Source organism: Oratosquilla oratoria, chromosome 1, assembly GCF_046742065.1.
Source record: "Oratosquilla oratoria isolate Oo_2021 chromosome 1, ASM4674206v1, whole genome shotgun sequence".
Lineage (NCBI taxonomy): Eukaryota > Metazoa > Arthropoda > Malacostraca > Stomatopoda > Squillidae > Oratosquilla > Oratosquilla oratoria.
The window spans coordinates 96,435,924-96,450,280 of record NC_134777.1 but is presented as its reverse complement, the minus strand read 5'-3'; the positions used below and the strand labels follow the sequence as shown (position 1 = coordinate 96,450,280).

The following is a 14,357-nucleotide window of genomic DNA, read 5'->3' as shown; positions in this document are numbered from 1 at the left end:
GTGCAGGGAATGGAATGGGTGGGACTAGTTTTCTTTTGGCTACCTCCCATGTAAGGGGGAAAAAAGCCTTGGTATATGTATAAAAAAATTATTTCCATACATACATATACCAAAGGCTTTTTTCTCCCTTACATGGGAGGTAGACAAAAAGAAAAAGGCACAGAAACCACTCCCACCCATTCCATCCCCTACATACTCCACTACCCTCCACCCTCTTCCCTCCCTCACATCTTGGCACCTCCTGGATGACGGGTCATCCCTGTATCCTGTCCACTGCCCTGGGTCAGAAGCAGTGTCACAGGACAGCACATCCACAGCAAGGCCGCTTCATTAATTCGGCAGCCCCCCCTCTCCGTCCCCTCATGCAGAAAAGGAGAAGGTGGAGAGAAATCCCTTTGGGCTGCGTCAATTTATCTCATACTCCCTCACCCCCCATCCCCCACCCCCTCATGCATCACAGCATCATCTATACACAACCCTTCTCCATTCACCCCTATCTCCCGTCCTTCCTCAACAGACATTCCTCTCTTTCGTAATGCCCCTTTTACCCCATCCATCCATCTCATCCTAGGACGCCCCCTCATATTCACTCCTTCCACACCTCTTTTACTAATCTTTCTTCACTCATTCTTTCCATGAGTTCAAACCATCCTAAAAATCTTTCATCAACCCTGACGACCGACGCACCATTCGACGTAAGAAAGACTTCCCCACAGACTCAGACTATACACCCTTCATAGACAGTCAGACAAAACTCATAATGCATAATCTCAAGCACTCATCTGCCTGTGGCCCTGATAACATAAGCAACATCCACCTAAAACACATTGGACCACAAGGTATACACGCACTCACAAACATTGCAAACTACAGCTATTCACACAACACTATACCCGACATCTGGAAGCAAGGTAAAATAATCACCATTCCAAAACCGAACAAAGACCCAACAATCCCAACATCGCACCGCCCAATCACACTTCTCTGCACCCCCTCTAAAGTCATTGAACGCCTAATACTTAAACTTGTCACACCATATATTCCCCTTGCTGACTCACAACACGGTTTTAGGCCACTACACTCCACAAACACTCTTCTGACAAACCTCACACAAAGAATTTTAGATGGCATCAATTCAGATAGGCCCCACCACAGAACACTTCTTATAACATTGGACATTAGTAAAGCTTTTGATGCTATCCCCCGCCACAACCTAACAAATAAAATATATAACACAGACATGCACAATAACACCAAAAGATGGCTGGCCAATTATCTGGCAGGCAGGAATGCTCATGTGTCATATAATGGCCAATCATCGCACATCAGAAACATTAAGAACGGAGTACCACAGGGCTCAGTTCTATCCCCCACATTATTTAATCTATACATGCATGACTTACCCACGCCAGACACCTCAGAAATACAAATCTCTTCCTACGCAGACGACATAACAATCACATGCACACATCGTAACACAGACAAAGCTGCAGAAATAATCCAGCCTTACCTTGACACACTCAACACATGGTTCATCACAAACAGACTCAAAATAGCTCCAACCAAATCTACAGCAACACTTCTCACCAACTGGACAAAAGAACACAAATACATACCTCATCTCTACATCAACAACACTCTAATACCACACAAACACACCGAAAATTCTTGGTGTAACATACGATACATCCATGTCTTTCAAACAACACCTCACAAACATAAAAAACAAATGCACACCTAGACTTAACGCACTTAAGTCAATCACTGGAACAACATTTGGACAAAACAAAGAAACTAATATAACAATATACAAACAATGCATACGCTCAGTGATGAATTATGCGAGTCCTGCATGGGCTCCTAATCTCAGTGAGACACACCACAACACCCTTCAAATCATACAAAACAAAGCCCTAAAAACAATTACAGGCTGCACAAATACACCACCTACAGACCATTTACACCATGAAACAAAAGTCCTCAAAGTCAAGGACCACCTCGACATGAGAGGCACACAAACACTTGCTGCAGCCACCACAAACACATCACACCCGCTACACTACATAGCAGAACACCCACACACACCAAGAAACATTAAAACTACACCCAAAGACCTTTATTACGCACAGATACTCTCTTCTCTTCCTCCACAACCACCAAATACCAGCCTCCGGAAACATATTCATAATCATATCACTCACCGCTCCATTAACACACTGAAAGACAACACACTGCTGCATGCCAGACCCCCTGATATCCACCCTTCTGAATCCTCTCTCCCACGAAAGGACAGAGTCCACTTGGCCAGACTGCGATGCGGTCACCACCCAGCACTTCTAAGCTACCAGAAGAGGCTGGACGACCGTGTTGTGAACAGCTGCCCAGGATGTAACACTTCACCCCATACCATACAACACATAATGGAAGACTGCATTATACACAATCATGCACGCAAACAACACAACATACACTCTATAAAGGATTTGTGGGAAAACCCAGTTTCGGCTGTGGCCTTCCTTGGGGAGACGGGACTGCTCGGACAGACAGTCTAGGGAACGACAACAACAACAACAACTCCCTTTCCACCCCTGTTCTCCTCCTCACTTCCTCGTTTCTCACTCTATCTAGCCTAGCAACCCCTATCATACTTCTCAGACGTTTCATATCAAACTACTCCTTTCTTCTTCTTTTATGTTCCATGTTTCTGCCCCGTACAATGCTGTCGGCACAATCACTCCTTCATATAACCTCCTCTTAGCATCAATTCCCAGATGTCTACAGGGTATTTCTCATTACATTTTTAACCGCCCAAGGCATTTACTTGCTTCTCTCAATCTACATTCTACCTTCACCCCCACTCCTCCCTTTCCTGCCACATTTACACCCAAGTATCTAAAACTATCCACTTCCTCCTGTCTCTCTCCCTTAACCCCTTCCATACGGTGCCGCACACGTAGGCGTCATGGGGAGCGAGTGTATTCGCGAGGCTGCCATATCGGCGTCTTGATTATATTTATTGTAGTCGCCCCTCCATAATGACATTCTTTCTAATTCTTTTGTAATCGCATTTTCTATGGTTATCAAAATTCACGGGTGAAGAGAGAACGATCGATATAAGCGGTGACTATATTTTATGATGCGAGTATTATTACGACACGTCGTACGGCTGGCATTGGCTGCTGCCACCGAGATCTAAGTCCATGACGCCTACGTGTGCGGCACCGTATGGAAGGGGTTAATACTCACTTCCAGTCTGCTGCCACTCTCTCCCCTTGTACATCTCGTCACCTTACTTTTGCCCAAATTTATTTTCAGCTTACTTCTTTCACACACCCTTTCAAACTCTGTCATTAACTTCCTCAATCCCTCCTCTGATCCCGCTACAAGCGCAGTGTCGTCGGCAAACAACAACTGGCTTATTTCCCACTTTTCTCCATTTTCTTCAACCATCTCCAACCCCTGACCCACTACCCTTGCATTCACCTTTTGCACCACCCCATCCATGTATAAATTGAACAGCCAGGGCAACATAACACATCCCTGATGAAGTCCCACCTTTACTTCAAACCATTCACTCTCTCCATTTCTAATCCTACTAATCCTAACACAAGCTCTACTACTCTCATTAAATTCTTGACTGCTCTCAACAGCTTTCCTCCTATCCCATATATCTGCAATACCACCACTGTCAACAAAATATAAGATAGCATGGAGGGAAAGAGGTTGGCAGCTTTACCTAGGCCAGGACATCAGATGATATTGTGACAAGTGACTGAACAACCAGGAGTCTGAATATGACTTGACCTTCATGAGAAAGACCACTCTGGGACAAATCTCACACAACACCTGAGTGAACAGGAGGGAGGGAACTACTAGAAGCTACATAGGTATACCACACTGTAATGTACATTCCTTTGTGACAAAAACATCAGAGTTTCCTATGCCTTCAATGAGTATAAACACAAGGTTAACTAGATAAGCAGGTTTCATGTATTACTAATTAAATTTTTGTAAAAAAAAAAAAGTTTTTCCATTAACCTTCACTCAACACTTTTCAAAAGTATATGACGGCCCTTCATCCACATGGAGCAAAAATAAAAGGGAAAACAAGTGGGTGTTTGATGTGCGAAGAGTGGGTGCATGCTTTGGCTGGCCAACCCCATATGAGGAAGAAGGGCATTTGGGCATATTTATATATGTAAGGTAAGGATGTTTTTTGGGCCTTTATGGATTTGGAAAAAGCTTACGACAGGGTAGACAAGGAGATATATGGGATACAAAGAAAGCTGTTGTGAGCAATGGGCTTTTTACAAGAGTAATAGAGCTTGTGTTAGAATTAGAAATGGAGAGAGTGAGTGGTCTGAGGTCAAGGTGGGACTTCGCCAGGGATGTGTCATGTCACCATGGCTGTTCAATTTATACATGGACGGGGTGGTGCGAGATGTAAATGCAAAGGTGGGCTGGGAATTGGAGATGGTTAAAGAAAATGGAGAAAAAATGGGCAATAAGCCAGTTGTTGTTTGTTGATGACACTGCAATTGTAGCAAGATCACAGGATTAAGGAAGTTTGTCACAGAGTTTGGGAAGGTGTGAAATGTACAAGGGGAGAGGATGGCGGCAAATTGGAAGCCAGTAAGAGAGACCGATTGTGCCAACAGCACTGTATGGGGCAGAAACATGGAGCATATGAGAGGAAGAGTTTAAATGTATTTGAGATGAAATCCCTGAGTAAGGTAGAGGTTACTAGGCTGGATAGAGTGAGAAACAAGGAGAGCGGGGTGGATAGGGAGTTGGGAGATAGGGTTTATGTAAGAATATTGGGATGGTTTGGACACATCTCTACTTGATTTGCCTCCTCTTCCTCTCAAGTAGAGAAGAAAAGGTAAAAGGTGCAGATGGAGAGATGATAATGGAAGAGAAGGCAGTAAGAGGAAGATGGGCAGAGTATTTTAGGGAGTTGCTAAATGTGAAGGAGGATAGGGAGGGAAAGGTAGTTGCAGTGGGAAGCACTAAGAAACTGATTGATTGATTAAAGGTTATCTGGCGTCATAACTGCCGAGGTCATAGATGCCAAATTGTTAAATTCTTAGATTCAATTTTGGGTATACAGTGGCCGCGAAAAGTTTGGGCGCAAAATTATAGGCGCCCCAACTTTCCCCTAAACTCAAAACATGCGAAAAATACAACTTTCCACCCAAACTTTTCGCTATTTTTCAACGCTAGCGTTTGTACCCGTATTTAGCCGAGACAATACACACTATTTGGCAACTCCGTTTAGGCGCACTCGATGTCACATGGAGTCAGTATCTAAACATCTCTCACAGAGAGTAGTCTTTTTTTTGCGGTGGTCTCTGTTTTTGTGCCTTGATATCTCCGTAATGGGAAGTGGTAAAGAGCTGGAAAGAGACACAATCATAACCCTCTATAAGGAGGGATATAAGTGTAAAGATATTGCTACTCGTGTGGGAATTGGAGTGCGTCAAGTGCAAAAGTGGACCAAGAAATTTCGAGACGAAGAAAGTGACATCATTCGTACTCCAAAGCATCGCTCTGGTCGGCCAAGGAAGATATCAAATCATACTTCTACAGATCTAACTGCCTCCTACGGTTATTAGGAGGCAGTTAGAACCTTAGAAGTACGATTTGATATCTTCCTTGGCCGACCAGAGCGATGCTTTGGAGTACGAATGATGTCACTTCCTTCGTCTCGAAATTTCTTGGTCCACTTTTGCACTTGACGCACTCCAATTCCCACACGAGTAGCAATATCTTTACACTTATAACCCTCCTTATAGAGGGTTATGATTGTAACAACTGTGTCTCTTTCCAGCTCTTTACCACTTCGCATTACGGAGATATCAAGGCACAAAAACATCGACCGCAAAAAAAAGACTACTCTCCGTGAGAGATGTTTAGATACTGACTCCATGTGACATCGAGTGCGCCTAAACAGAGTTGCCAAATAGTGTGTGTTGTCTCGGCTAAATACGGGTACAAACGCTAGCATTGAAAAATAGCGAAAAGTTTGGGTGGAAAGTTGTATTTTTCGCATGTTTTGAGTTTAGGGGAAAGTTGGGGCGCCTATAATTTTGCGCCCAAACTTTTCACGGCCACTGTAGATAATAATAATAATATAGTGATTTACTATGTATAGATGAAGGTAAATATTAATAAATCTAAATTCAGTATCAGGTATTAGTTACCAAATAGTGTAATGGTTATATATATATGGTGTTAAATTATGTTAGGATCTGAATAGAGTTAAAAGCTATTTGGTTTTGATTATATTATTACTGTTATTACACATTTTAGGACCAACCAGTCCAAAGAGTCTAACAAGGCCTTTATAGTGTTGGTCTGGAATGCTAAGAAAATGACTGTGATGAGTGAGGAAAATGGAGAAATAAGGAAGGATGAAGTGAAGGCAGCTGTTAAGATGATGAGACCTGGTCTGGATAGATGCCATGCAGAATGTCTGAAAAAAGGAGGTACAGTAATGGTGGACTGGCTGGTGAGGTTATTTAATGTTTGAGAGAGGGAAGAGCGGCAGAGAACTGGAGGAGTGCCTGTATATTTCCACTTTACAAGGGAGAAGGGGACAAGTGTGAGTGTAGTAGTTTCAGAGGGATTAGCTTGTTAACCCCTTCCATACGGTGCCGCATACGTAGGCGTCATGAGGAGCAAGTGGATACGCGAGGCTGCCATATCGGCGTCTTGATTATATTTATTGTAGTTGCCCCTCCGTAATGACACTCTCTCTAAACTGTCTGTAATCACATTTTCTATGGTTATCAAAATTCACGGGTGAAAGAGAGAATGATCGATATAAGCGGTGACTATATTTTATGATGCGAGTATTATTACGACACGTCGTACGGCTGGCATCGGCTGCTGCCCGCGAGATTTAAGGCCCGTACTGAAGAGGTTAAGTGTAGTTGGGAAGGCTTATGGGAGGATCTTGATTGAGAGGATTAGGAGAGGAACAGAGGGAGTAATTGGTGAGGAACAGTGTGGATTTAGGATAGGTAGAGGTTGTGTAGATAGGATTTTTGTGGTAAGATAGATATGTGAGAAAGCTATAAGAAAAAGTAAGGATGTTTTTTGGGCTTTTATGGATCTGGAAAAGGCTTATGATGGGGAAGACAGGAAGGCACTGTGGGAGGTTTTGCAGATATATGGGATAGGAGGAAAGCTTTTAGGAGCTGTCAAGAGTTTTTATGAGAGTAGTAGAGCATGTGTCAAGATTAGAAATGGAGAGAGTGAGTGGATTGAGGTAAAGGTGGGACTTTGTCAGGGATATGTTATGTCGCCCTGACTGTTCAACTTATACATGAATGAGGTGGTGCGAGAGGTAAATGCAAAGGTGGTGGGTCAGGGATTGGAAATGGTTAAAGAAAATGGAGAAAAAAAGGGAGGTGACCCAGCTGTTGTTTGCAGACGACACTGCGCTTGTGACAGGATCAGAGGAGGGATTGAGGAAGTTAGTGACAGAGTTTAGGAAAGTGTGTGAAAGAAGGAAATTGAAGATAAATGTGGGTAAAAGTAAGGTGATGTGATGTACAAGGGGTGAAAGTGGCAGCAGACTGGAAGTTAGCATTAAGGGAGAGAGACTGGAGGAAGTGGATAGTTTTAGATACTTGGGTGCAAGTGTGGCAGGAAAGGGAGGAGTGAAGGTGGAGGTAGAATGTAGATTGAGAAGCAAGTAAATGCTTTGGTGGATTAAAAAGTGTAATGAGAAATAGACATTTGGGAAGGGATGCTAAGAGGAGGTTATATGAAGGAGTGATTGTGCCGACAGCACTGTATGGAGCAGAAACATGGAACATAAGAGAGAAGTTTGAATGTGTTTGTGATGAGGTTTCTGAGAAGTATGAAGGCTGGATAGAGTGAGAAATGAGGAGGTCAGGAGGAGAACGGGGGTGGTAAGAGAGTTGGGAGATAGGGTGGATGAAAGAGTATTGGGATGGTTTGGACACATGGAAAGAATGGGTAAAGAAAGACTAGTAAAAGAGGTATGGAAGGCAGATGTGGAGGGAGTGAACATGAGGGGGCAACCTAGGATGAGATGGATGGGGTAAAAGGGGCTGTGGGAAAGAGTAGAATGTCTGTTGAAGAAGGACGGAAGATAGGGGTGAATGGAGAATGTTTGTATATGGATGATATTGTGATGCATGAGGTGGAATGGGTGGGGGATGGGGGGTGAGGTGGTATGTGTGAGAAAAATTTGACACAGCCTGAAGGGATTTTCTCCCCGTCTTCTCCTTTTCTGCATGGGGGACAGGGGGGGGGGGAGGTTGCCGATTTAATGAAGCGGCCTTGCTGTGGATGTGCTGTGTCTTGCGACACTGCTTCTGACCCAGGGGAGTGGACAAGATGCAGAGATGACCCATCATCCAGGAGGTGCCAAGATAAGAGAGGGGGTAGAGGGTGGAGTGTATGGGGGATGAAATGGGTGGGAGTGGTTTTTATGCCTTTGTTTTTTGGCTACCTCACTTGTATGGGAAAAAAAGCCTGGTATATGTATACATGTATGTATATTTGGACACATGAAAAGAATGAGTAAAGAAAGATTAGCAAAAGAGGTGTGGAAGGCAGAGGTGGATGGAGTGAACATGAAGGGGCAACCAAGGATGAGATGGAGGGATGGGGTAAAAAGGGCATTGGGAAACAGGGGAATGTCTGTTGAGGAAGGAAGAGAGAAGACAAAAGATAGGGGTGAGTGGAGAATGGTTGTGTATGGATGATGCTGTGATGCATGGGGGTGAGGGAGTATGTGTAAGTGATATTTTTATGCAGCCTGAAGGGTTTCTCCCTATATTTTCTTTTTCTGCATGAGGGGACAGGTAGAGGGGTCCCCAATTAAATGAAGCAGCCTTGCTGTGGATGTGCTGTGTCTTGCTGCATTAATTCTGATCCAGAGCAGTGGGCAAGATGCAGGGATTACCTGTCATCCAGGAGGAACCAAGAAAATAGGGAGAGGTGGTGAATGGGAGTAAACTATGTGGGGATGAAATGGAAGTGAAATTATGCCTTTGACTTTGGCTACTTGCCTTGTATAGGGGAAAAAGCCCTTGGTATATGTATGTATGTATTCAAGGCAGTGGTTGAAGAAAAATGAGCGTATGAGGATTGGTAGAAACATACAAGTGAGAAGAGAACCAAAATGCAAGGTGAGGGAGGCAAAGAGAAGAACCTAGGTAAAATGGAGTATGAGTTTGACAAAGCATTTTGGGAAGAATAAAAATATGTTTTGTTAGGTGAAGAGAGTGGGGGGGGAGTAAGAAATGGAAGTACAAGTGACACAGGGAAGCGAGTAAAGTATTTCTGAGAATTCCTGAGTGTGGGGGAGATTTGGGAGGGACTATTCGTAGAAGCAGAAGGTGCTACGAAAAACACGAGATGCAAAGAGCACTGAAAGTGAAGAGCTGGTAAGTCACCTGGGTTGGATGGGGATCATGTGGAGTGTCTGGCAAAGGGGGAGAATGTGCCAGAGAACTGGAGGAGTGTTTGGATCACTGCTTTACAAAAGGGGACAAATATAAATACAGTTGTTTTTGAGGAATCTATAAAATGAGTAGTTAGAAAGCCAAAATGAGTGTTTACTGAGAGGAAGGAAATACAGAGTAACTGGGAGAGGAACAGTGGGTTTAGGAATGGTAGAGAAGAAGGCATGGATCGAATTTCTGTAACAAGGCAGATATGCAAGAAGATTTTGGCAGAAGGTAAAGACTTTTTGGGGCTTTTATGGATCTGAAGAAGGTTTATAACAGTAAGTTATTGCATATGGAAGGGACAGGGGTCAGTTCTTATGAGCAGTCAAAAGCTTTTACACAAGTAATAGAACCTGTGTTAGGGTTGGAAATGTTGAGAGTGAATAGTTCAAGGTGAAGGTGGACCTATGCTGTATATTGTCACCATAGTTATTCAATGCGTACATGGATGGGGTGATGCAGGAGATAAATGTGAGGGTGATGGGCAGGGGATTGGAGATGAGAGTGGGGTGAAGTGGGAGGAGAGCTTGATGTTGTTGCTTGTGGATAACACTACTTGTGGCTGGTTCAGGAGGGTCTATGGCAGGTAGTGACACAGTTCAGTGGAAATATGGTGTCTGGGTGCTATATACAGTAAAGAAATATGATAAAGAGGGACTAGGGTGTAGATGAGATTAGGATTGAGAGTTGAACATGCCAGCCTGAGGTTGTATGGTCATACAAGAATGAATGAACGACATTCTTAAAGGCATGAATCAGTGGTCTCACGAGTGAGAGCATGGAGTAGACCATGGAAAAGGTGTATGGATGAAGTGAATAAAGCCACAAGAGGACATGGTCACTTGTCAAACAAATGAACAATAAACACACAAGTGACAGTTTCAGAAGAATGTATAGGCTGTGATGACCTATTCCATGAGAGGGTTCCACTGGAAGGAATTGGAAATAATGCTTGGTTGTGAGTCAATAGCTTTTGTCTTAAGTTGTGAATCTAACATTCTCACATTACATTCCACAGGAACATAAGAACCAGCAACAAAGTTTCTCCATTGCTAGGTACCTAGGAGCAGCAGAAGATCTGTAGGAAATGACTGATAGAATGACCTACAGTAAAAACTCCTATCTTTTTTTTTTTTTTTTTTTTTTTTTTTTTTTTTTTTTTTTTTTTTTTTTTTTTTTTTTTTTTTTTTTCAAGATTCTAGTTACTGGGATCCAAGGCAACAGACTGAGTAATAAAACAAGGATTAACTAGAGCAACTTACTTGGTCAGCTACTGTTCTAGGGATGACTGGATTCTGCTTATACATTTGTGGATGACAGTGCTGCTTTAGGAAACTGATGATTTGTTCAGCACCTATGCCATTGGTTAGAGCTCTTCTGATACTTTGGCGAGTAATGGAAGACACAACCAAGTTGGGGAATCTGGGAGAGGGGAGAAAAATATATATACATATGCATATACAGCAACCCTGTGGTAGGGGAGAAAGAATACTTCTACTGAGTCTTCCCACTTGAGTCATAAAAGGTAACAAAAACAGGATGAGGATAGGACTAGGCATCCTACTCTCTGTAACCACAAAGGACATTCTTAAAAAAAGCAAAGGCATAAGAGGGTCCAGGAGTTTTCCAACTAGTACCCTAAGGTTTGGGTTTTTTAATGTGTGTGGATGTGGTACAGACAAGAGTAAAATGGAAGAGATAGGCAGTATGTTTATGAGAAGAAAGATGGTTGTGCTGGCATTGAGTTAAACTAAGTTCAAAGGGAGGGGCGAGTTTGAGTTTGGAAGGGTATCAGGAGTGAAGAGAGGACAAGGGAGAGAAGGGGTGTCTATATTAGTAAGTGAAGTGATAGGTAAGTGTGTGGTGGAGTGGAAGGAGGTTTCTTCAAGATTAATGTGGATGAAGGTGAAACTGGGAAGGGAGATGTGAGCCTTTATAAGTACATATGGGCCTGGTAGTGAGAAGAGTGTAGAGGAAAGGGAGGCTTTTTGGATAAATTCAAACGAGTGTATAGAGGGTTTAGGGATAAATGTCAATGTAGTGGTATTGGGAGATCTCAATGCTAGGGTAGGAGACAAACCAATAGACGGAGTGGTTGGGAAGTGCGAAGTGCCAGGCAAAAATTGTAGTGGAGAGACGATGGTGGAGATGTGTCTCGAAAGAGAATTGATGAGAGCAAATAGTGTTTAGGAAGAAAGTCAAGCATAAGTACACTAGGAGAGGATGGTGGATGGAAGGGTTGTAGATAGGGCTTTAATGTACTATATTGTGGAAACCAGGAGAAGAGTAGGAAGAGTTTTGGATGTACATGTTCTTTGGGAAGAGAGTGGTGGAATATCACATAATTTTTTTGTGGAAGGAAAGTTGAGAATGGAGGATAGATAGAAAATGAGGAAAAGAACAGAAGGTAGGGAGGTGCTTAAAGTAAACTCCTTAAATGAGAAAGAAAAGGAGTACAAGAAGAACCTGAGAGAGGAGTGGGAGGAAGTGAAGGATAGAGTAGAACTAGAAGTGGAGGAGGAATGAGGGATGTTTCAAGGAGGGAGTCATAAGGTGTGCAAAGATGGTGTGTGGAACAAGGAGGACAGGAGAAAATAGAAGGAAGGGTAGTGAGCAGTGGGATGATGAAGCAAAGAGGGTTGTGGAAGAGAACAAGCATTCACAGATTGGTTACAAAACAGGATGAGAGAATCATATGAGAGGTACAAAGAAAAGAGAAGTACAGCATAAGATAAAGTAGGCAAAAAGGAGGGCAGATGTGAAATGGGGTAAGAGTATGACAGAAATTTTTCAAAGTAATAAAACAATGTTTTGGAAAGAAATTAAGAGAGGAAGAGGAGGCAAGTCAAGTAGAGAAAAAAAAGGTAAAAGGTGCAGATAGAGATATGATAATGGAAGAGACGGCTGTAAGAGGAAGATGGGCATAGTATTCTAGGGAGCTGCTAAATGTGAAGGAGGACTGGCATGGAAAGGTAGTTGCAGAGGGTAGTGCTATGAAATGAGTGATGAATGAGGAAAATGAAGGAGAAATAAGAAAAGATGAGGTGAAAGCAGTTACTAAAATGATGAGAGCAAGTAAGGCATCTGGGATAGATGGGTGTCATGCAGTGTCTAAAAAAGGGAGATACAGTGATGGTGGACTGGCTGGTGAGGTTATTTACTGTTTGTCTAAAAGAGAATCGAGTGCTGGAGGAGTGCCTGTATAGTTCCACTTTACAAGGGAAAAGGGGCAAGTGTGAGTGTAGTTCAGAGGGTTCAGCTTGTTGAGTGTAGTTGGGAAGGCTTTTGAGAGGATTTTAAGGGAGAAGATTAGGAGAATAGGAGTAATTCATGAGGAACAGTGTAGGTTTAGGACAGGTAGGGGTTGTGTGGATCAGGTTTTTGTGGTAAGGCAGATATGTGAGAAAGCTTTAGGAAAAGGTAAGGATGTTTTTTGGGCCTTTATGGATTTGGAAAAAGCTTATGACTGGGTAGACAGGAAGGCACTGTGGGAGGTATTGTAGATATATGGGATAGGAGGAAAACTGTTATGAGCAGTCCAGAGTTTTTATGAAAGTAGTAGAGACTTCAAGGTTGATGTGGATGAAGGTGAAGCTGGGAAGGGAGATGTGGGTTTTTGTAAGTGCGTATGGGCCTGGTAGTGAGAAGAGCATAGAGGAAAGGGAGGCTTTTTGGATAGATTTAAACAAGTTCATAGAGGGATAAGGGAGAAATGTCTATGTAGTTGTATTGGGAGACCTTAATGCAAGAGTAGGAAATGAACCAATAGATGGAGTGACTGGGAAATTTGGAGTTCCAGGAAAAAATCATAGTGGAGAGTTGATGGTGGAGATGTGTCTTGAAAGAGAGTTGATGATAGCAAATACAGTGTTTAGGAAGAAAGTCAAGCATAAGTACACATGGGAGAGGGTGGTGGATAGAAGGGTGGCAGATAGTGTGTTAATGAACTATATAGTGGTGACCAGGAGTATGGTATGAAGAGTTAGAGATGTACATGTTCTAAGGGAAGAGAGTGGGGGAATATCAGATAATTTTCTGGTGGAAGGTAAATTGAGAGTGGAGAATAGGTGGAGAAAGAGATAAAGGGCAGAGGGTAGGGAGGTACTTAGAGTGAACTGCTTAAATGAGAAAGAAAAGGAGTACAAGAAGAATATGAGAGAGGAGTGGGAGGTAGTGAAGGATAGAGGAACTAGGAGTGGAGAAGGAATGGGGATGGTTCAAGGAGGGAGTCATAAGGTGTACAAAGATGGTGTGTGGAACAAGGAGGACTGGAGGAAATAGAAGTAAGGGTAGTGAGTGGGACGATGAGGAAACAAAGATGTGTGAGGAAGAGAAGAAGCAGGCTTTCATAGATTGGTTACAAATTAGGATGAAGGAATCATATGAGAGGTACAAAGTAAAGAGAAGAGAAGTAAAGCATAAGGTAAGGAAGGCAAAGAGTAGAGCAGATGTGAAATGGGGTAAGAGTATGACAGAAAATTTTGAAAGTAATAAAAAGATATTTTGGAAAGAAATTAAAAGAGGAAGAGGAGGTGAATCAAGTAGAGAAGAAAAAGTAAAAGGTGCAGATGGAGAGATGATAATGGAAGAGAAGGCAGTGAGAGGAAGGTGGGCAGAGTATTTTAGGGAGTTGCTAAATGTGAAGGAGGATAGGGAGGGAAAGGTAGTTGCAGTGGGAAGCGATAAGAAAATGACAGTGATGAGTGAGGAAAATGGAGGAGAAATAAAGAAAGATGAAGTGAAAGCAGCTGTTAAGATGATGAGAGCAGGTAAGCCATCTGGGTTGGATGGATGCCATGCAGAATGTCTGAAAAAAGGAGGTACAGTTGTGGTGGATTGGCTGGTGAGGTTATTTAATGTTTAAGA

General features: G+C 42.8%; 1 protein-coding gene across 2 annotated transcripts in view; it reads right to left on the bottom strand.

The window, feature by feature from the left end:
- Positions 1-14,357, bottom strand: part of mrn (general transcription factor IIH subunit 4 marionette) — a 56,921-nt gene that overhangs the window by 7,077 nt on the left and 35,487 nt on the right. For both annotated transcript variants that reach the window (XM_076182994.1, XM_076182986.1), the window contains exon 8: positions 10,754-10,913. In XM_076182994.1, coding sequence (XP_076039109.1) covers positions 10,754-10,913 — 160 coding nt within the window. The remainder of the gene's footprint in view (positions 1-10,753; positions 10,914-14,357) is intronic.